Source organism: Labrus bergylta, chromosome 19 (assembly GCF_963930695.1).
Source record: "Labrus bergylta chromosome 19, fLabBer1.1, whole genome shotgun sequence".
Lineage (NCBI taxonomy): Eukaryota > Metazoa > Chordata > Actinopteri > Labriformes > Labridae > Labrus > Labrus bergylta.
Window position 1 is genome coordinate 14,194,440 of NC_089213.1, and position 24,336 is coordinate 14,218,775.

The following is a 24,336-nucleotide window of genomic DNA, read 5'->3' on the forward strand; positions in this document are numbered from 1 at the left end:
AAATAATCGTTCATTTATTGTAATCGAGGTCAAATGTCCAATTAATCGTGCTATTGATTTGAGGTCATATATCCCAGCCATACTCTGGGCAGTATCAACTTTGCTGAAGATAATAAAATACTTTAAAAACATATTGTGATTTTAAATGTCAAATTGATTGAACTCTAACTTAAACTCAAAATAAATGGGTTTTTTTTCTGGAGCTGAAAATCCCTAGCCCCAATGTATGCGTCTGTAAGGCTGTCCTGTAAAATTCTTCTTGCTGTTTATGAATTTATTTTTGACGAGTGTCAGTGTGAGGAACAGAGACATTTAACAAGCGTCTGCTTAGCGAACAGGATTAGAGGTACATGGGCATGAAAGTAGAACAACACAGGAGACATATGTCCCTCTGCAGGTTAACTAGAAATGAACACTGATGTTACGGTAAGAAGATATCTTTAAGTCTGCTAGACTTACTCTGATGTCTCATGTCTTTATTAAACATATACTATGTTATTCTATTCCAAGTACTAATTTCTGCAGAAGCAGGTTGTCTTTTGAGCTGAGGAGAATGACTGCACTTCTACTGTAAACACTAACATGGTCAAAAAGATAAACTAAGCTGCAACACATCCTCACTGCTCCACCCTCTCCCCGAGAAGAGGATTGGGGTTATGTTTCATCATGGAAGAGGAGCTGTTATGGTCCTGGTGGTTTGAACTTAAGAGCTTATTTTTTTGCAAGCTGAACTGAAGCTCAGTAAATACAATTACAGATATAGCTGTATAAAAGTGGAGATACGGATGAGCCACTGTTCACAACACTCATCTTCTGTTTCATAACAAGATAATACATTGATTTGTTGCCAATTTGTGTGGGAGTGAGCAGAGGAGTACTCTAAGTGACCCAGGAAAATTAGAGGGTATACTGAGAGACTCAAAGGGCCTCCAGACAAAGCCACCCAGAGAGACGACAGACATGGTTTCAGCATACTGACGTTCATCATACCGCAGAAAAATCTGTCTTGACTACTGTACATTTCAAACACAGATTCACAGAGTCAGACGTCAATAACAAACAAAACAAATGTGTTAAAAAGATTAGAAAAATTGTAAATGAACTCAACAAATAAAAACTTAAGGGCTCCAACTAGGCTAAAGACTTTGTGATAAGGGTTTTTAGGATGTTCCACAAACAAGTCCTTAAGAAACACACCAAGGCAAACTGCTGGAGAAAAAAGGGGCACAGGTGCTGCAGGTTATTTGAGGGTACATCTCTCTAATGGTGAATGGCCTCATTTAGAATGATTGATGGGTTAATGAGAGAGCCCAGAGCTTCCGTTCAGAGTCATCTCCGAGCAGAGCAGGACAGGACCGGACAAGCCCAATGCACCCTAGTCTTACTCCTCCGTCAGATCTGACACCCCTTTTTTTCAGTAAAGTCTGACGACTAAATCTACTGGAATGAACTAAGGCAAACTTGTACAACAGTCGTTCTCAACAATAATGCACATAAAAAGGTTACTGCCATAACCTGCCTCAGTCTTTAATTGTCTTTGTTGTTTTTTGCAGTTAGTTACAGTGTGGATTGAAGGCAGTTGAAGGGAAATGTCAGGAAATATGCTGTGGTGTTATTTTGTGGTGATACAATAAATATGAAAGATGGAGCTAGCAACTTTTTTTTTTTTTTTTTTTTTTTTACATTAAGTAACTAAGTTTACTGACTAACAGCTAAGTTGGCTCAAAGGTAAGTCGCTATTAACCACACAACTTTACAAGTTATCTGTTTTTTACTAATTCCTTCAAAATAAAAGAATAAAAACAATATAATATGATTTGACCATAGGCATTAGAAAACATGGACGTAGTCTCAGCGACGTCACCCATTGGTTTCTGGAGCGCACCTTTGACCCTTTCTGTAAATCTAGTGAAAGTCAAAGAGGTGGAGTTCAGCCTCCGAGCAAACAGCGACCTCCTGCCTGCTTGCAGTCACATCACTCCCTCGCCTCTCTTATCCTTCATAAAATTATTAAAACAATTCAACCCCAAACAGTGTGTGTCGATAAAGACATAAAGAAAACTATTCAGACCTAAACATTTTTCATACCAGGCTGTAAACATGTTTATATCTACTGTCAAAATGGGCGTTTTAGAATGGGTGTGTATGTGACTTCCAGGGTTTTTTGGAGCCAGCCCCGAGTGGACACTTGAGGAACTGCAGGTTTTTGCCGTCTGCACTGGCACTTGGGTTTTACAAGGAGTTATTTTCTCCCTTGTAAAGTGTTTATAATATTCCAAGCTAACCCGGTCATGGTTTAAGCTTTATATTTGGCAATGAGATCTAATAATCCATAATTATTTTCAAAATGTTATTAATTATCTAATTATATTATTGCCTGTCTCTGCTATAATCTGATCGGATTCTGACAAATTGATTTAAATGTTAATAAGTGTAACCCTTCTCAACAGAATAAATATTACAGAGCAACTGAAATCTTTTAGCAGTAGAATTTTAAAAGGCTTTTAGAAGGGTAACCATGCTTAAACATATTTTACAAATTTGACAGCGTACAGTTTATTTATTTTACTGAGCCACAAGGAGACACATTTAACTCTCTATCCAGCAATGTGCTGTCTGCCACTACATTTTTTTTTTAACATGAGCTCATTACACTCTGATGTTCATTTCAAGATTTACATAAAAACTCAGTGGTTTAATGCATTTATTTATCTATCAAGTTATCTACATGCCTTCTCTGCCACTCAGACAGATGGAAAGAAAACTAGATCTGTATCACTTTTCTGCCACAGATCCGTGACAAATAGATAATCACTGTAAAACTTTCCCTGATATACAGATGTCTACTTCATAAAAAAACCTCTCTCTTTGACCATATCTATAACAACACGTCTAAATGTCTCATTCTGGTTTGTCTCACTACAGAATGATAATGTGTATCTGCATTGACTTTCATTGTGCCAAAAGTCACTCACATTATTCTATGTTTCCCTGTCGTTCTATTGAAGTTAAAGAGATTGTCAAGATTTCCAGACATGGAGTTTTCTGTGACACAATTGTCCCTTGTTGTTTTCTGTACATGGACTCTCCGTCTTTTAAAATGTATTATCCTCATGTGATTCAGCCACAAGTTGCTCAAAGACAGGGACGTTAAACAATGGGGGAAAAATACATCTATGCATTCAGAATGATGTGACCATAAGAATCATGTTCATCATATCATATCAAGTAAGCTTATGAAAAGTCAGGGTTATGGAAAACAACTTTCCTCTGAACAGTGGAGAGTTGACAACTTTAACTTCATTTGACTGCGTGTCACCCGGATCACACTGAACACATTAGGCTTGAACAGATGCACTCAGTTGTCAACACTCCACACATGATGTAACACACAAAGAAACGCACACGCATTGAGTACCATGCTCGTCAGCAAAGTAAGTCCAACAATGTGCATATGTGTAAACTGAGACTTACAGAGAATCAGTCTGTTGTGTGTGTGTGTATGCGTGTGTGTGTGTGTGGGGGTGAACTCATGCATGCGCTTCTCACCAACAGAAAACATCTCAATTTGCAAATTGTGAGCTTTTATTAAAGCCCCCGCCAACCAAAAAAAATAAAAAAAATAAACGTACTCCTCCTCGTCACTTTTCCTCACTGAAATCCCATTATGCACGGCAAATGAGCTAAGCTTCTCATTCGTAAACAAGTCAGAACCATTTGGACTGAATCAGTTTGAAAACACTTGTAAATCTGTGTGAAAAGAGGACAGCTTGTTTGAGCAAACTTGCTGCCAAATACTGAAGTAGAAAAGGTGGCTGAGGCCGGTGCTCACACCATCTGCTTGGCACTCGTTTTTGGCTTCCCAGTGCAACCTCTTCACCGACCAGTGAAACCACATTATTGAAGTTGTTGGGGTTAATTATAGCTGGTGACATCAAAGTATTACACTCATTAAAATGCAGTTATATAACTGTATGTTTCTATTTCTTCTTTCTTATATTTATTGCACATGCGTTGCTGTGAAAATAAACAATCAATAAATAGTGCAGGTACCAGATTTAGCTTCTACATTAGCTACTTTCTGTATACAGGTCAACAATACTTCACAACTCTTTAGGCACAAAAACTTGTATGTGCAGCTTATTTGTGTTCATTATACTGTTAACTTAAGTGTTGAGCATTTTATTTGGATATTCTACAGTATTGTAAAAACTACAAGTCTAACTGAAAAGCTGCTGGTAACGGGGAAAGTTCCTCAAATTTTTAGATTAGCGTGAGTAATCGGAGATAGAACATGCTTTACATACTTATTAGAGGTTAGCAAACCAGATGAATCTTTCAAGGGAAAACTCAGTGAACACTTTTGGATGACTAGTACAAGACCTTTAAATAGATGCCTAACGTGAAGTTTTTATCTTTGTTTGATGTTTCTCTCTGTTATGTCAGCAAAGCGTGACACGCTGAGTTAAGACTGTCACACAAGTTTCCTGATTACAGATTGGACACAGTGGTGTTGGAAAATGAAGCCTAACATCAGCAGTAAAAGATGACTTTATTCCTCTTTTGATAGGATAAACATAAAATCCACACCGTGACCAGAGTTGAAATAATGACCTTTGAGTGGCAAGGTCACAACACAGGTCTGTGTGTTTGTGTGTGCGCTTTTTAATGGTAATTCAATTTTGAATCACATGCAGGAAGCTACTGGACAGATTCCCATTACGGAGCAAACCACACATCAAGGCTTCTGATACTGGAGACTGTGAGGTCGCTCTAACTTACACACTGAAGCTACAAAGTTTTGGGTAGATACTTTACATGGTCATACGCAGTGTTATTCAACTTACAATAAATGCTGTCTTGACACCTATGACACAAATATCACACTTGCAGAAAACTACTGAAAACTCTGGATATTTCCAGGAGAAGCTGTATGTGTGAACGCCAACAGCCACATTTTTCACCAGGAGTTTCTCCTGCCAGACCTCTAGTATTTTTTCCCCCAGCAAGTCAGAGTGAGCTGATGTGAGAACACAGCAGGATATTCTCCGGAGAATTCACCTCGAGCCATTTGGAAGGGGGGGTTACGTTTCTATACTGAAACTGCTGCATGGTACATAGAGGCAAATATTCTCATTACAGCGTCTCTGTTCTTACCTCAGGAGACCTCGAGTAGGCAGTACTCATGGGCAGTATGAAGAGAGTTTGACTTTGGGACAAAAGCAAGAGCTGAAAGAAGCTAAAAGTCTCCATATAGTGGATATAATCTGCACTGAGATGAAGAGTCTCTGTATGTTTGCTGCTTAGACAAACCCCTTTCACATTACACAAGTCATTTGATCTGCTGTTCATGATAAACTGTAGACTAGTGAAGCCATAGTTAAGAAAAGAATGAATGTGGAACGTAGTAGGTGTTTTAATGCATTACTGCCTTCAGGTACCAATTAAAGTTTTGTTTTGAAATAAGTAATAAGCCGCACACTGCTCCTAACCACGACTGAAATAACAGGATTTCTTTTCCAGTGGCAGCTGAAGTTAAATTTGGGTCAAGTCATCACATAGAAAACATAAAACTACACTCAACATTTCTTTTGGCATGAGGGGGACTTTCAAACTGGTTGAGAATAATTTAGAAGCAATTATCCTTAATTTAAAAGTGCTATGAGGATGCCGTCCAAGAGCATAAGAATTCCTACGCTTAACTTAGGACTCTGGTATGTAAACTAACCACAATTGCATGCTCTAAAAATGTTCAAGCTGCAAACGCTCCTTCTGCTACAGGGCATCAGAGGGCAGAGGTATCGGCAGTGCATTCATTTCCAAAGAAATCGTCAGTGACATTTTACTGCAGCACGTTAAAGCGTTACATTACAGGTGAAAACAGGTGAAGCCATTTAAAACAGGCAGGATGCCTTAAAGGTTCTGTGAGCCTAATGTCACAGGAAAGAGGGAGACGGTTGATGAGTGACAGGTGCTTTCCCCTCACTCTAAACAGATTATAGGCTTCTTATTTTCCAAGCAGACAGAAATGATGAAGTTAGGGACGGAGATGAAAGGTAAACAGGGTTATATAAACAGACAGAGGTTGGTTTCAGAATAAATCTACAAGTTTTCTGTCTTATTGTTGGAAATATAGACGCAAAATGAGATTTTCCTGTGAGCATGTTTTTTTCTTACCTGCATAAAAAGTGGAGGACAGCAGCAAGATGCAAAGAGAGAAAACAGCTACAGGACGTACAAGATCAGGGCTGGATGAGGAGATGGGGCGAGGCGTAGGAGGGCGAGATAGCGGAGACAAAAAGTCATCTTCTCTTTATCCAGCTGTACGTTGCCTAAGCTCTCTGCAGGGAGTCAGCGGCACACAGTAAATGGGATCTTCAAAGGAGGACCAAGAAGAGAGCGTCTTAGCCCCGGTTACAGAAATCAAAAGGCTTAGCCGAGCTTTAGCCAGCAGGATAATGGAATATGGAATATCAGAGCCGGCACACGACAGCTGTATTGAAAAAAGGCAGGGAAATCAGCTTGCAGCCTTGTTCTCAAATTATAAACAGAATGTCCTTCTTGCTTTCTCCACCCTTTATATTCGCTATAGAGTCACCTTCTGACGTTCTCCCTCCTCAATTCTGTCCTCACTTAACGTCATCTACCGAGACTACATTGACCTTAACGTTACTAACCATAAAACATGAGCAGTTCACCTTACCATGCGCACATATTCTCCCCTTAGGAATGTCAGAAGATAGATCACCTGGAGATAATCCAAGGTCAAGGAGATAAAAGTATAAAGGAGAGGAAGCAAGGGGGAGTGTGAAGGAATGAGGTGAAGATAAAAAGGTAGAAAAGTTTTTTTTTTTAACAATAGTGTGCCCTGACATTCAAGGTTCAGATTTAAATACTTCTTCTCTAGATGGATCATACTGACAGTGCTTCCTGTGTGCAGAGACAAATTGAGTCAGACTATCCTGTGAAAGCCAGCCAGAGGTTCTCCCTACAGAGAGGACAGATATGAGACTGTGATATCTAACATCTGGAGACCAATCAGCTGCTTCACATGAGTTTCATAAAACTCCAAAAAGGGCAAAAGAAAGAAAGGATGACAGCGCGGTGTTGATCACCTGTTGATGCAGTGAAGGGAGTCAATATGTTATCTGTTGCAGCCCACTTTTCTCCTGGTCATATCACCAAATACAGAGGCATCTTTGAAATGTTGGAGCTCCTGCACATCATTTTGTGTCTTAAAGAGTTTGTGTGCACATAAAAACATCCACCAATTTTTTAACACAAGTCGTGAAGAAGCTCCCCAAGTTGGCACTTTGCTGTCCCATGTGTGTTATTTTAAGACAGCATGCCAGCCTTCTGGAACAAAAAAAGAGGCTTGACATGTAAACAGCAATGCCCTCGTCACACACACACACACACACACACACACACACACACACAGAAACACAGAAGCAGCACTGTCCCATCCTGTCACTCTCCCATTTACACAGACTTCAAAACAACTCTGTTTCTAATTTCTCTTAACGGCGTAACGACATCATAACCCCATTCCGTCTCAGCATCTTTTTTCACAAAACAGCGCGGTGGACTGACGTTGTGACTGTCCTGTCTAAAACACCACCGTGTAAACAGGGAAACTTAATCCAAACACTTGAAGTGAAGAGTTGATTATGTGACTGAACTGGGTGAGGAAAAGTTTGAAAACTTGTAGGTTCAACTAGGTTATCCCCAGAAAGACAACACTCTTATATACTCTCTAAAGTTCTTTGAAAAGGAAATCTAATGTTCTTCTCCTGGAGATGGGAATGCTTTGCAACCAGCAGAAATATCTATTTTCTAAACGTAATGCATATGCGGCTGAAAGCAGTCAGATAATACATAATGAAAAAACAGGCTGCAACAGCTGCAACAAAGTTTGTAACAATAACATGTGTGCTACAACTCCCACATAAGTGAGGAGGGCAAAACATCAACCTTATTAACTTTGATGAAGTTGATCTTCATACTACAAGTGTTGCAGGAGCTTTTAGACCTCTTTAGAAGTCTTTCACTCTTCATGCACCTTGGCAGTTGGTGAAGTTGTGCCAAAGAATCCTGCTCTGCTTCGCAAGTGAAAAGTCGACATCAGGCATAAAGCGTCATCGCACAGCTGAAAAGTCGACTAATCGACAAGTCTGTGTAACCCCTCCTACAGCTGACACAACACGTTGATGAATTGACAAGTAGTAAACTGCAACTAATTGGATATCAGTTAATTGCTTCAGTTTTGTCAAACATCCTCTGGTTCTCGCCTTCCAAATGTGACAAATTTCTCCAATTATGATGATAGTAGAAAGAAATCTTTGGGTTAAGTCTGATAGCTAGCTAGGATATCTCCATGCACTTTAGAAAACTGTAATAGCCGTTTTTACACTTTGTATAAATCTTGTGGAACCCCAATTTGTAACTCTTCTTCATTGCTTCTCGAGGTGTCTCTTAGACGATTAATGTGCAACATTTTACACATAAACACTGCAGCAATCCAGTCTACACATTGTCTCAGTGTTTGAGACTAAATGTACAGAACACATGTTAACTTATTGGTCATTTCTAGGGCTGCCAGCATTAACCAGTTCATCACAATTAATTAAGGTCTGAAATCAATGCGTTCATCTTTTTTTAGCGCGATTAATCACATGCTATTTTGTCCCCTTGGGTGACCGTTGATAAGCAGGGTCTCCCTGTAGTCACAGTGATGGAAAAGAACAACACTGCTGCATCTTTAAATGTCTCATTTCACTTTACAAAAAGACCGCTCAGCTGACGAGTTACCGTTCCTTTGAGCTGTTTTCATTTAGTTTTTTATCCGTATGTTCCTGTTTCCGTGGTCAAGGTAATGTTGTAACCTTCCATCTACCAGAAATGTATTACTGTATTTCAAAATAAAAGCGTGCTTGAATTTAAACAGCAAGCAAAGTACAGCTTAAGACAGTACAGAAATTCAAAATGAGAGCCTAACAATTTTTATTTTTAACTGCAAAATTCAAACATGAGATTAACTTTTGAAATATGTTATTTTACATTCCATTCAAAACCAGCTTGTCCATGACAGAGCAAAAGCTAATGGGAATCCTGACGTGAAGAAAGAAATACCTCCTTGGATGACCTTCACTAAAAATACCGCAAACCCAGGGATTCAATGTGTGACATCCAGTAGCTTCTCAGTCTGTTACATGCTATACGGACAAACATTAACAACCTCTCAGGTGTTGAGAAGGACACAGGCGGGGTTTCTGCTTTGAAAACTTGCCAAATGCACAGACATGACACATATTCCAGGAGCACAGAGTGAGGATCTAGTCCCCGAGTTCATCTTCTGCATGTTTCATCAGCCTGCTGTACAGAGGAGAGGAGCTGCTGTACTGCAGCACAGAGACACCATGTAATGTGTGCATGCTGCTCTTACTGAGGCTTTAATCTATTAGCTTTGGTTTACAGGTATATAAAAACGTTACATACATACATCTATACGACAGCAATGACAACTGATAATGTATTACAATGCAGTCTTTCCATGCTTCTGTTGCTGGCTTCATTTCGGGGTTTTGTGTAGTCAACAGCCTCTCTTGAACAAGATTGAGTTGATGTGTTTGGGTGCTGGATGGGTGCTCATGCATAAGGTAATCGGCCGGAATGTAGGAATGCATTCACACCCCAAGTTTCTGAATAAACTCCCCATCAATGAGGCGGCGTATGCAGGACAGCAGAGGACAACGCATCACACACACACACCCACATCTACGCGGACCACCCTGACGGAAAATGAAATCAAGATGTGTTTATATGAACACACGTTTATTATCTAGAACGACCAGAGCGCCTCTCATTTGCAGACTCGCACACACGCACAAAAGCCAACATCATGTTTTGATGAAGTAGGTTGCTCAACTGCCCAGTCTTGTTGAACAGACAGCTAATGCATATCTCCATACCATGAACTCACAAGGTTCAGGGAGGTCAGCTGTCACCATGGAAGGCAGGAGCTTCAGGGACCTATTCCGAGCCATATTGGTGGAAAACAAGATAATACTAAAGGCTGGATTGAACAAACAACAAACAATGTCAACAAAAGAAAGGCTTCAATACGAAACCTGAACGTTTGATTGCAATACAAAATGCACCCACATGGAAAAATGTTCTGTCAGCTGTCCTTCATTTTTTCATGCTGTCTAAGGACGCAAGCAGGTGGATGCATTTGGTAATATTCAAATCAGCACCATTTATAACTTATAGCCAAACAACAACATAGCTAAAGAAAAAGTCAACACTGATCTCCAGTAGGTTGGCTGTGGACACATGAATCCTTAAGCCAACAGTAGGTTCACAAACATCTAAATATGAGTTTTTGGAAAACATTAAAACATTTTTCTTTGCAGAATGGGACATATTTTCGCAGAACTTTGTCATGCTAACTCAGTCAAGTGTATTAAGTATGCTAATGTTTTCCTAAAGTACTCAGATTCAAAATATTAGATTGATTAAAGATAATAGTCTATGCCATAGTAACACAGAACAAGGCAACATGAAAAACTGAAAGAGAAAGAAACACTAAAACTGTCTTCAAAGTTATTTTCTCTTTGACTTTCTGTCAGGACAAAATCTGACAAAGTCAGTACTTTAAAAAAAAGGAAATACAAACATCATGGGGCCAATCATCCTTGACAAGAGACACAGAAATGAGAAATAGTCTGAATTTCAGAAAAGGCTGTCACCGTAATATCGAGAAAGTATGAACTTAATTTTGACATATCTGGCTTTATCAGCAAAATGCTTCACTTGTTCATCAATAGGCAATTCAAGTTAGTCTGCAAGTACAAATAGCAGTTTGTTCAGGGCTTGTTTTGCCTGAAACATCTGCATACTGCAACTGGATATAAGATTGCAAGTCCAAAAATAAAAAATGAAAAATACATTTATCGTGCTCAAGTTTAGCAAGGCTGAATCAAAACAGAATTCCCCGTGTGGATATGGATGTTTGCAGCTTTAACACCAAGAGTTGATATACAAGTTTTCAGGAATTTAAAGTTCAACACTTCAAAGGTAGATGAATGACGGTCTGGAATTTCATGATAAACACTAGTAGTATAAAAATAGTCCACAATGTGAACAGAAAACATGGAACACAAAAGGCAACGTGTGAGAAAAAGAAAATGTCAACAGCAACAAATCTCAGAGGCAGAGCATTATCTGACAATCAGTCTGAGTCAGTGTGAGCTTGAGTTAAACCTGTATGTCTGGTGCTTTTAGTTGCTTCGGGGGCTGTTAACTGAGACAATGATCATTGTGCAACGCTCTGTTTTCCACTGCAGGTATAGTGGTCCCTTTCAAAAACACCTTAAAGCAACATAAAACAATTACCACCCTTTCTGCAAGATCCCACACAGACATACACACGTTAAATCAGAGCCCTCTGTCATCCTACTGACCTGTCAGCAGGAGAAACAAATCACCAGAACAAAAACACGCTTGCCCACACACAGCCCTCTTCTGCACACTTGTGCAATAAGCAGGAAGCCTTGAAGCTGACTACGCTAAAGTCAGCATGGGAATGTTGTCACCCTGCATCTGAAAAAGCTTACTGAAGGAACTCATTTACACAGATGACCACCCGACCAAAGGCAAACGCAGCAAACTTCAGAAGCTTGCTCCAAACTCAATGCTTTTAAAAATGTGCTTTGTGCACATCTACAGTAAAACAGGATGTTGAAAATGCAAAAAAAAAAAACAACATGCTGCATTTTCAACAGTCAGTCCTTTAAGAACACAACAAACACAAAACAATTACAACTCCTGATACCTACGCATCAACGCATCCTGTGAACTTCTTACCTGATTTCAGTTTGTCTTTTAGTCCAAACAGCCTCAAGCCTTTAGGTTTTTCCCGTTTAGGGCTCGGGTACGGGGACGCTGAGAAGTTTTTCTCTGTCTGGACCTTCTTCTTCTTCTGGACGTTGTTCCCCATTTTGGGGCAGTCCTGAATCCCCTTCTCACATCTCGTTGTTCTGTGACATTACATTTGTGTTTCTTCTAAGACCTTCCCACAGTCTCTTGCTCGCCTGCATGAAAATACACACTCCAGTCAAAGTCAATAACCTGTAATCCCTGTGGTCAAGTTATTTCCTGCTGATTCAGTGCTGCCAACACACACCAGCCACCGTGCAGTGTTTGTGTGCTGAAGACCCACTGACACAATTCCTTTCAAACAAGCTTGCTCTGACGTATACACACCGATCCAGGGTGAAAAAAAATCAAACGCAAACACTCAAATCAGTCCAATTGTCCAAGCTGACACGCTTCCAGTCCTTTACATCCAGCTGCTGAAGCAAGGGTTAGCATCCGACACTGGCAAGCTGTGTGTAACTGTGTGAATGCAAGTGCCCCTCCCACTTTCTCTCTCTGAGAGCGCAGAGCTCGAGAGCTGAGCATTCACACAGTTGAGCATTTTCAGTGTCAGAGAGAAGTAAAACAAAAAAAAAGCACAAACAGACACACACCATTATTCTTTCTCTATAAATCATGAAAATGGATTCACACACTTTTCCTACATGTCAAATGGCACTCTTTAAATGCACCATTATTTCCTTTTGAAGCAAGCAGAGTTCCTTACATTGCAAAACCATTATAATCACAGCTGACAGACATTGTCAAAACAACGTAGTGATGGAGAAAAAGACACGCTCACACAGAGAGAAAGCAGCTGACGGGAAAGCGAGCAGTGTCTCGACAGCCTTTCCGCCTGTAGAAATAAGCCACAGAAAGTGGGACGATAAAACAAAAAAAGAGGGATGCTCAATTATTCAAGTGATCTTCAAAGGTGCAGCTCTCATGATAAGCACCCACACACCCACACACATGTGAACACACACATGCACTGTGACAGAGATAAACAGCAGAGCGAGCAGGATATGTGCAAGTCAACTGGTCGGACAGATCAAACATTTTTTTTTTTCAAATGAGAATGTTCCAGCTATGCTTGGAGGAAATTACAGATGCTGAACCAGATGGGTGAGTCACAGTAACAGTGGTGATATGGGATTCGGAAGAAGCTTATATTCAACAGAGCTGTTAGTGTAATGTGAAATAATAATTACATTATCAATTATCAAACATAGGAAGGTACTGAAAGAAGAGGGCAATGCTGATCAATAGAACATTTGCCATTTCCCTGACTTTGACTGTCACGCCTCTTATCTGCTTTTTTCTTGGTTTCCCTCTGACTCCTCTTCCTACTTCAGATGAACATCATCTGAATATCATGATGTCTTGACAGGGCATATCCAACAACGACGATAGCATGACATTTGCAGAGAGGATGATAAAACTCCAATGATGGGAACACAACTGACACACTTGCAGATCGATAACAGTCATTCTGCTAAACGAGGTCAGATGGAGGAATTATCGCGTAGCATGCTGCGCATACCATGTCAAACTGAGATTCTAAGCGGGAACAAAATGGAGGAAGAGGCAGGGAGTGTGATGATGAGGGCACAAGAAAGTGAAACCACATACTTCTCATTGTGGTCACCATGATCACGTAACCCCCACCCCCCACCCCCCCGGCACACCCCAATCCCTCTGATGTGTAGCGGCCTGCTAGAAGATAAAAAAAAAATACCTCCTACAAAAAGTAGATTTACTGGGGGAGTGAGGATAACTAACATTTACAATCTCCTGTTTCTTCCTAGAACAGGAATTGATTTTTAGCTGCTGGACTTCCTGAGAAATTCCAGAAAGGACTATGAATGCATACAGTGTACAGTACACAGTGCAAATATGCGTGTCCATTAGAGGAAGAGGACTGAAGGATGATATCACTCAAGCCTCCGATCGAGGAGTGTAAAACGATCCGCAATAAAATGCTCCAAGAGAGATGCTGCCTCTTAATGCGGCACTACCAGAACCACACCCAGTCCATTTGCACTGGTAAGAGTTCTCTGAGCTCACTATCTCATTTGTCATAGAGCTATGAAAGTGCACTTTAGTGTGTCTGCGCGTTGGATGTACCCTGCCTTCACCTTTGAGCTGCATTGCAATATGCCAAACATGCCCCAGATACATTCAAATATGAGTGTGATCAAAGATGTGTGACATTGTCAGGAGGAACGTTTGGATGTGACAGCTCTAGGAATCTCAAAGGAGAGTGTGCACGAACGAGTGTGCAGAGCATGCAAACACTACAAGGACACTTGTGTGGAGGAATGCTGCTGTCAGGGTGTTGTCATCAGGGAAGGTGGTTGTCAGGGTGACTACGACCAGGGCCTCAAGGCAGCATTAAGGGAATCTACCTTCTTGGTCTGTGTGTTTTTTTATTGGTGTATAGCCGGCGGTTCTGAGCATGGAGTCTTGTTTGGAAACATTGCAGAAATAGAAAACTGGCATCCCTTACAGATTGACCTACATTCCATTGACAGCATCTATTCTTCTGAGTACACTTACAATATCTTCAGTTTATTTTTAATATCAAGTGAACCTGCAAACATCTGCCCACCACTCCCATCTTGTGGCAAGCCATGGCTATGACAATGTATGCACGGAGACTATATAGTACATGAAAGTCAAAGCACTGCCAAAGAGTACCATGAACAGGAATACACAGTGATGAGCAGGTGAACTGCTGTTTCTTCTGAGTGTTTGCATACATATATGGTCGTGCACCGGTCTTAGGGTGAAAAAGTCACCACCTGACTCAGCCACCCGACCCTGCTTGCCCCAGGGGAAATTTCCTGAGTGTATCTTGCTGCGCAACATCAGCTCAGCCTGATTTCAGACTGATAATGTACTGGGGGGGGGGGGGGGGGGGGGGGCAGCTCACCCTGAAACTGCAGGAAGTTTTCAAGAGTTTTGTGAAAGTGTGAAAGCACTTTAAATGTTACTCAGGGCCTCTGTCCTCCTGATTATACAAACAGCAATGAGTTAGGGTATTTTGCTCAAATATAGCAGCCCTATAACTTCATATGACATCTTGGTTTCCATCCCTCCTTCATTATCCAAATATTTTTTTTAACCCAGACCTTAGGTCATGTGGCCAAACAAATAACATTAAAGTCCTGTTTAGAAAAGAAGTCCAGTTGTGGAGAAATCCAAGTTACAATAGAATGTGTGCATCGGGAGCCACTGTTACTTTGTTTATGTTTCAGTGGTGTTAAAAAATTAATTGAAAAAATTCAATAACATTTCTAAACAGATATTTAGGGAGGAACTGCATCATGCTGAAGTAGATATGTAAGTTTGAGCTTGTGCGTGCAGAAAAAGCCTTTCAGATGATAAGTCAGTGTGGCACTACAGCCAAAATCAGACAGGGGACACTTTAAGATAATGTGACACTGGTCAATGCTCCAAGATGTTTCATCCAGCCTGAGCAGTCAGAACATATACAGCTCCAGATGTCTCTACATTCAAGACTGACTGAATTCCTTATTGTCCGGCCTATTCTCAGAGACAGAGGACACACAGCTGGATCAGGTACAAACTGTTCAGCAGGTGTATCTATTACAAGTTATGTAACAGGAGCCACACACAACACACACACTGTCCTGAGGGTAAATCAGTTCTGTATATCCTTGTGTATACAGACTCCCTCTCTGTCAGCACCACGCTGATGTCTTCCAGCTGCCTCCCCGCAACATCAAACACACTGAACGTCTTGTAAAACAAACCATTAGCTCTTATTCCATAAACAATACCTCTTTGAATGTTGATTTCAAGTGACTTATGAAATGGCTAGTGCTTTTATGTAATCTGATGATGACATTTATTTTTAAATATCCTGAAAATATCCTGTAATATAACACTCTGTCAGCTACAGCAGTGAAGATAAGTTCATTATCATAAAGGGCAAACTAATCTAGTCAAATTGCAGAAAAATATGTGTGTGTGTTTGGGATGAGTATTATTCTGATGAGGAAAACACTACATCTGATTCTCCCTCTCACTCCCCACACCTCTGCATACTTCTCTTCTGTGCATTGCCCTCACATTGAACTTGACTTCCAGGACGATCAATGTTTCACTCAAACATTATTTTGCCAGAGACCCTATGGTTGCCCCCACAGTACTGCAGCCACAGTGCCACCCCTCTCAGTGCCGTTGCCTGGGAGACGTTTACCTCACCTGCATGGCGGTGACCGGTGAGGGTTGGAGGTGTCTGCTTACCCAGGTAAAATGACACCACTCATCAAAGTGTGTGTGAGCAGCGAAAGACGTTTAAGCAGGGAGATTGTGTAGCTGCATTCAAACTTTCACACTCCCCCCTTTCCTGCCTGCCTGCCTCATGTCCTTTTCTTTTCCCTCCTCTTGCTGCCTTCATCCTGTCAAACTGTATTAAAGTAGCCATGAGTTGTGGCCTGTAATAAAGCTAAGGCTGTATACAATGTTCTCGATGTAATGAGATGTTTGCTCTTCAATTACCCTGCTGGCTCTGTAATCTGCGTTATATAGTACGAATCTACACACCCTGACTGTTTTTGTGATGTGGCAACAGCACACACACATGCGAAATGGAAAGCAGACAGAGAAACTTAAGGGATCTCTAACAAACAGTTCTTACACAATGAAGAGTATTCTCTTACCGACACAAGCACACACACACGACTACACACTTATCAAAAACAATGACTTCACACACTGACGCACTTGTGGAATCCCAGGGATTGTTCAAAATGAGATCACCGCTCATCAAGCCAGCAGCCAAAGATGCGCTGTGCTGAACAAAGCAGGTAGTTGCGGGAAGCTCTATACGCCCTTGTGTGTGTGTGTGTGTGTGTGTGTGTGTGTGTGTGTGTGTGTGTGTGTGTGTGTGTAGGTGATGTAATGAATGAGTGCTGGCGCTGGGGTTGGCGCCGCCGCTGCCCTGTAAGCCCAGCAATATGCTGCTGACACACAAACACAGAGACACACTCTGATACAGGGCAGCACTCGGCCACACATCCTCATCCGCACGGCTCTGCAGGTGTTCAGTCCACACACAACTTTAAACGCACACTGATTACACAATAATAAGCAACACACCCACAGCAGTCCAGGATCGAAGGTATTGAAGCAATCTGAAAAGCAAATCAAGAACAGAAATAGTCAGTAATGAGAGAGAGAGATAAAACCTGAAACTAACAGACACAGGTGTGTGTTTGTGTGTGTGTATGGGTGTGTGTGCCGAGTGGTTGCTCTAATTAAAAAAGCATTGAGAGAGTTTTCCCTAAGAGGCGTCTCAAGGCTGAATGGGGCTTTGTGATTTGTTGTAATCTCTCCCCTCCATCACATAACTCAAGGCCCAATTTGGCATCCAGGCTGCCGGGCACGCACACATGCACGCTGCAGACCTTGACACACACACACACACACACACACACACACACACACACACACACACACACACACACACACACACACACACACACACACACACACACTCACCACGGTAAGACACGACTCCCAGGAATTCAGCACATCAAAGAGTGTTTTATTATTTTTTATAGGAGAGGAATGTCTGTAAAATACAGCCGGTAGTAGTCAGAGCCGGACCGCATGAAGACTTCTGGATAACCGATGAGCAGATCTGAGCCAGAGGGATGACACAGACTACGTAAAGCCATCAACAAAGACATATTATTGAAGGAGCTACATGTCACTGCTACAGGATCAAGAAGTGCTGAGAGGAAGAAAGGAGGAGGCTCGAGGAGTAGGACAGAGTCTGATTGTTGTGTTTCGTTGTAAAGGGTGTGGATCTGTGTAGGGGGCTTGAAACGTTGCTATGAGATTTCTTTAAACTACACTAAATATGTATTCCATAAGCCAATAAAAAGAAAGACTGCTGTGCAGGAAATAATTTCCTCAATATGCATTCACTTTTTCCAATCACAACACCTTATTGGGTGAAGCAGAAAGCAATGCAATGTTGATTTAAAAGTGAAGAAATTAGGGGCGCAGATGGCCTTGCAGTTAGGTCGCACCCCATGCTATAACCTTCAAGCGGGCAGCCCACGTTCGATTCTGGCCTGTGGCTCCTTTCCCGCATGTCATTCCCCACTCTCTCTCCTGGTTTCCTACTCTAACCACTGTCCTATCCAATGAAGGCAAAATAAATAAAGTGAATAAATTAGTTTGCATCAACTGCAACTGCAACAAATGAGAAAAGGCAAAGCAGAGTTTTTTCTGTCATGAGAGAATCTTTAAGGGCTTTGGTTAGAAGTCAACATGCAGAATTTAGGCAGTACACAAGTTGAAGAAGCAGAGTTAAGTACACTAAATGACAATAAGAGAGGGATTTGGTTGAGACTGCTCTTTTACCACCTTTTTCTTACCACAGGTGCTTTTTCTAAAAGATGTTGTTGCAAGAGTTACAGGCAACTGATAAAGCAGGATAATGACACTGACATCAAGATAGAACAGCACACTACAGGTCAGGGCAAAGTCAAACTTCTGCTTTTGATTCTGAGGAAGATGCAGTGTGTCGAAACATTAGTCCTTTGCACCATAAATTTGATTTGTGTGCTCCATTATTTTCTTTGGTTCCTGTCTTAAAGGAGGTATCCACTGATTTATATTTTTGGTACGTCTCAAGTCCTTCTCTGAGAGCACCAACCTCCATCTGTGGAGTGGCTGAAGCGCAAGACTTTCCTTCTCACTTGTGTAGTTTGACCAGTCTTTTCTGGAAAATGTGGACATGTCAAATACCCCCACTAAAAACCAGGGAAAGGGAGGATATGAGTACATGCAGAGTATGAGAGCGAGTGTGTATGTGTTTCTGGTAGCGTCTGTGTGGTGAAAACGTGACAAATATCTCTGTACAGACTTCTAAAAGTACTAAAGTCACTCGGCAGGTTCAGGAACAATGACCCAAAGTCAGAGTATAACAATAATTATTTACTGGTGAGAAAACAGGCTTAACGTACTCTCTCTGTGGGAGACATCGTGCCAAAGAAAACAAGACAATCCAAACCTAAGAATGTGTTCACACACGGAGGGGAGACAAAAATAACCTCCTGTCAATAATGGTGAAGTCACAAACAAATCACTCTGTTCAATGGCGTTATGGTTTCATTTTGCATTGTTCACTGTGGAACCTGTCAGTTTTACATTTCACAGATTTCCTCTCCAAAGTAAAACTAAGAACCAATAGTACATGATTTGGAATGAACATTGGGACCTACCACTGGTCAATCACATTTATCACATTAACCCTAACTAACCCTTACCCAACTCAAACTCAACATTTAGCTCAATTGGAGCCTAAAGAAAGGTAGAGATATTAATATAACTATAAACTTTAATCCTGTAATGAATACATTGTATAGATGGCTGGAAAACAAAATTGGAAAACAGTGAAACAGCAAAAACTCCAGTCATAAATCTCAATGACACTTCTGATGTATTGGCCCCCAACGTCACGTTTCTTTGCCAAAACTGTAACCTAAACAGCGATTCCATAAGATGAAGCTGCCGTCAACAAAAAGAACGGCAAAGAAGAACTGATTTAGTGTAAATTTTCACCAACATAAACTCAAGTGTGACGCTATTGGAAAGTGTAATCAAAGCTGGTAAAATGCCAGCAATCAGTGTTTTCTAATCACACATTTTCAGGCTCTAATTTTTCAAGTTATCAAAACAGTTCAGACACAAATGTAACAGTTTGTTACTATATCATCTTAAATATCAGTGTGTTTTTTTATGTGTATGTTTTGTGTCATTTGGAGTGGTAAACACTACTTGCCTTTACTCCAGTCGCGGATATGAAATTGGTATGGGATAGAAGAAAATGGTATTGTAGCTTTTTTGGGTATGTGTTTGTGATTATTTGGATGTCTCCAAAACAAACTTCACAGTGATCCTCTATGGTCTTAAAATCTGAAAAACACTGAGACAAAATGCCAAGAAATATAGTTCCCACACATTCTTAATAGCAGCCTTTGGTCACATCCTCTGCTGGGAAAATATTAGCCCTACTACGAGAGAAACTTGGTTTCAAATGGAGTCACTGACTGTTACCCATCCAGTATTCATAGTTCTTCATAGATCTCCAAAACCACAATGCTAGGAATAATGAGGCATCATGGAAGTCCCTTTTAGGCGGAACAAGCACAAAAACCACAAAAGACCAAAAAAAAGTTTGTTGGATTGTTACTGCAGTAACACATGCAAACTTGTTCACACACAGATACACAATGACAGGAGAGAAAAGGATGGCTTTAGAGATGGAACAAAAACAGGAAGGACTGAGGGTAATCTCTGTCCTGCCGACCGAGCAAACGCATCAGTAAACAAAAAGAGGGATTAGACTCTCTTTTCAGTCTGTGTGTGTTTGTGTTTCACTTTTACCAAGTTATAAATGTGCAGACTGATGTCCTTATGATAAAAACAAAATCAGTGTAATCAAAAAGTCATCATGTTTCTACAGAGGTTGTGATCATGACAGACAAAAAAAGGCAGACAGCAGAGTTGCCAAACAAGCAAACCTTGTCTCCTCAACAACACTGTGACTAAATAAGGAATATCCATCCAGAACTTCTATGCTCCTCAGACAGCATGAGAAACATCTCTAATGTACCCATTCATTCATGTACCCATTTATTCAAAGTAAAACATAACAATAGTTAATGTACTGTACTCATGTGTCACTTCCTATTTAGGGATAGCTTGCAGTATCATGAAATATAATTTTTTCAGCTTTTTGATTTCCTTTTCTTTTAATACTGCATTAATTAACTACTTGGCTAAATATGTAACACATGCAAGAAGTAAACATAAAACTGATGTACATGTCAGTAATTTGTTATGAAAAACTCATTATACAGAACACATATCTAAAACCTGCAGACAAAGATCATGATATCTTGGGAGTGGTGAGCAGTTGGCATATTGGAGCTCATTTAGAAAACTCATGTTGGAAATATCTTGATTTAAAAATTCTCAATGTTAACAAGCTGTTGGTAACTTTGTCTGTTGTTTGACGCTGGGCATCTTGCTTGAGTTTTGTTTGGCTGGATACAGTTGTCTGCACATAAGAAGCTGATGGGGCTGAACCAGTTATGGTAACGTCTGGTTAATATTAATTAATATTAATACAAACTCTGTTCTGATTGGTTGATGTAAACATATGTATCAGTGCAGCATTGGTATGACAGATTAAATGAGATCTATTATACTCACTTTCACCATCTATTAAGTCAGTCTGGGACATCGATTAAGTAGCATTGCGAGATGTGTATTTCAAAAACCTCCTTCTTTTTCTTATACTGGCTTCATTAAATCCCTTATTTCAGCCTCTGCCTGAAACTGTTCATTTCAGCTGCTGTGTCTTTAAGGCCTCCCCCCCAGGTGGGCGTGTCCTTGAAAGAGTTGCCTGGATGGGCATGTCTTAAAACTTTCAATCAATCAATCAAATTTATTTATAAAGCACATTTAAAAACAGCAACAGCTGACCAAAGTGCTGTACATGAAACAAACATCGGCAGAACATAACGTCAGGTTTTGGCCAAGTTTTGCAAAGTTCTACTGACAGAGCAGCAGGAAACCCGACGGGGGGATTACGCCAACAACTGTATCTTTGCCGAGGTTTAGTAAGGACCTCCAACATCCTAACATTACATGTAAGTATTTAAATATGTATCAGCATAATAGATCTCCTTTAAAGAAACTGTAGTTTGGGGCGCTGGTGGCGCATTAGTTATCGCGCGTGCCTCATGTATGGAGGATTAAGTCCTCCAAGCGGTTGGCCCAGGTTTGAATCCGACCTGTGGCTCCTTTCCCGAATGTCATTCCCCACTCTCTCAATCCCTGATTTCTTATCTCAAAGACACAAAAGCCTAAAAGTAAACCTTCAGAAAAATAAACTGTAGTTTTTGTTTGATGGTCAATAAATACAGAAAATGTGCAAAAGCCTTCAACATTTGGAGTTTCATTTTGGTCATCCTTGTAGAAGATTTCGATGGAACTCAATACTTCCAGTTTGTTTGTTTCTTGAATCACTCACCTTTTGCAGGTTCATGGTTCTGTAGCCCCAGTTTGGCATCCGTCGACCCAATGACAGCACGGTTTATTCCATTACCAACACTCTTCTTCTTCTTGCTCCCTCTAAACCAGCTGAAGGCGTGTCCCAAGGAGCTTCCCGACTTCTTCTGCCCACGCTGAACCCTCGCCTCCCGGGCTAAGATCTCAGTGATCTCCTTAGGCACCAGGTCCCCTGTAGACCTCCTCCGGGACATCCTGGAGGTTGGTCCTGGGAGCTAAGGCCTGCTACCTGCACCTGGATCAGCGTGGCTTCTTTCAGGGACACGGGATTTGAAACCTCCCTGTCCTCCTGGGTTTAATGTACCCCTTTGTTCCTATTTGGCCTCGTTCAGTGTCTCTGTTTTTCCTGTCTGTCACCACCTGAGACAACAATGAGATCAGCTTGATGAGAGAGATAGAGGGCGAGATGGAAAGTCAGAAACATTGGCTCAAAATGAAAGCCAGTGAGAGGAAAAAGTGGCATGAAAAAGCCAGTAGTACAAGGAGGAATAGAAGTGATTTATTGTACTCGAGCTATTAACTGGAATTTGTCAAATTACATGGGACACTCTAAAGGATTAAAGAACCATAAATCAGAAAAGTCTAAGCAGAGATGAGTCTTACATCAACATCTTTTCAACAATCAAGAGCATTCTCAAACTGTCCAACCTTAGTTTTCCAGCCACTCATCCACTCCTGCTTTCTCTATTTCTAATGTTGTACTTTTCTGTATAGAGGAGAAGACTTGGGGAGGAGAGCTCGACTTCTGCAACATCTGTGTGTGTTTGTGTGTGTGCGTGTACATGCATGTGTGACATGTGGTTCACATCATCAGAAAAGACTGTATGGGTGAGTTAGAGAACACAACGCTCAATTCAATAAAAACATTTAGTGACAGAAAAGCATGCTTTCTATTTCGTAAGACACAGTTAAAGAGTGCAGATGAACACGTGAGCGTCTATACGTGCTGTCAAATAAGCAAATAAGGCGAAAGATTTGCTGTGAGCGAGAACATAACTACACAGAACTTACTCAGCGAGCGTGCTGTCCTCTCGTCTGCTCCCCTTTTTTCTCTCAGCCTGAGAACAGCTTTGCAGAGCATGTGTGTGCGTATGTGTGTTCAGCAGAGTGAATGAAGCTCCATGGTCTCAGAGTCCCACCCTCTGTCTGAGAGCCAACCTCTCCTCCCACCTCTCACAGTGTTGTTGGGAGTCAGCCTCACCATTCCAGCTGGAGTTTCTTCTACTTATGTTCCAGAAGGCTCACAGTAAGCATTTTTGGTTCCAGTGTTAAATCTTTAACTTGAGCTGCATCGGTCCTTCAGAGTGTCTTGTCCTGCTGCTGGCTTTGCTTTTGTCTTAGCCTCCTTTCCGGGGATCAGGTGCAGTCATCCCACTCTCCCTCAGGAGTGGAACCCCTGGGCCAGGAGACATCATTACAGTTGAAAAGAGAGAAATTCACACATTGGACCAAAGTACAAATTGAGGTGGTACAGAATGTGTGCAGCTGTAACGAAAAGAACAGTTCAATTAAACCAAATATGATAAAGGAAATATGATTAGAAGGTCTCAAAAACTACTGAGCAGTCAAGTGCTGAAAAGGTCGTCTGGCAAATGTGAAGAGGTTCAGCTGTTTTCTTTTTTTTTTTTGTTAATTTGCAAGGGGAGGGGCTTTAACCTGTCACTGTGCAGCCAGGTGGAAACCTGAAACCCCTTGTTAACAAGGCAAACACACACAATCAGACAAACAGGTAGTCACAAGGGGGTCAGTTACATTAAAGTCTCGTCCACTTGCACTCATCCTTAATGTACCAGCCGTGAAGCTTGTTTCAAGTAGAAGAGGAGGGGCGAAGACAAGGTGACATCATTGTGTGTGAGTGGGTGGGTGGGAGGTTTTTTCGGGGAGATGATGTGGGTGGAGTGAAAATGTTTCTTGTGGGACTTGCTCATCTGGTTTCATTTTGAGGAGGACCCACATGGGTAAAGAGAGGGAGGCAGGAGGACAGGAGGTGGAGGAGGGGCAGCAGCCTTGGGGGGGAACAGACAGAGACACACCTGTGACAAAAGAGTCTAAAATACAGTTTATGTATAAGCATCAAGGAGCTTCAATGAACTTAATATGCTATTCTATTCTATGCTGGGGTATTTGTATCAAATCTCCAACCAATATCTCTCACATAACATGTTTTAAATAGTAGCTTGTGCAATAAAATATAGTCGTCGATGAGGTAAGCTAAGAGATGTTCGCTATCCAAAAGCCATGTTACTTTTTTTTTAATTTTTACACTCACGCCTGGGTCTGAGCCTTTAAAGC

General features: G+C 41.1%; 1 protein-coding gene across 3 annotated transcripts in view; it reads right to left on the minus strand.

Moving 5' to 3' along the window:
* nhsl3 (NHS like 3) overlaps positions 1 to 23,192 on the minus strand; it is a 42,207-nt gene extending 19,015 nt beyond the window's left edge. For 2 of the 3 annotated variants that reach the window (XM_020643194.3, XM_020643193.3), the window contains exons 1-2: positions 23,056 to 23,192; positions 22,007 to 22,404 (exon numbers count right to left, since the gene is read on the minus strand). In XM_020643194.3, the coding sequence (XP_020498850.2) occupies positions 22,007 to 22,238 (232 nt within the window). In that variant the 5' untranslated portion in view covers positions 22,239 to 22,404; positions 23,056 to 23,192. Of the gene's footprint in view, positions 1 to 11,868; positions 12,388 to 22,006; positions 22,405 to 23,055 lie in introns of those variants that run through there. The other variant, XM_020643195.3, reaches the window with a different exon arrangement.
* Between the last annotated feature and the right edge of the window lie 1,144 nt (positions 23,193 to 24,336).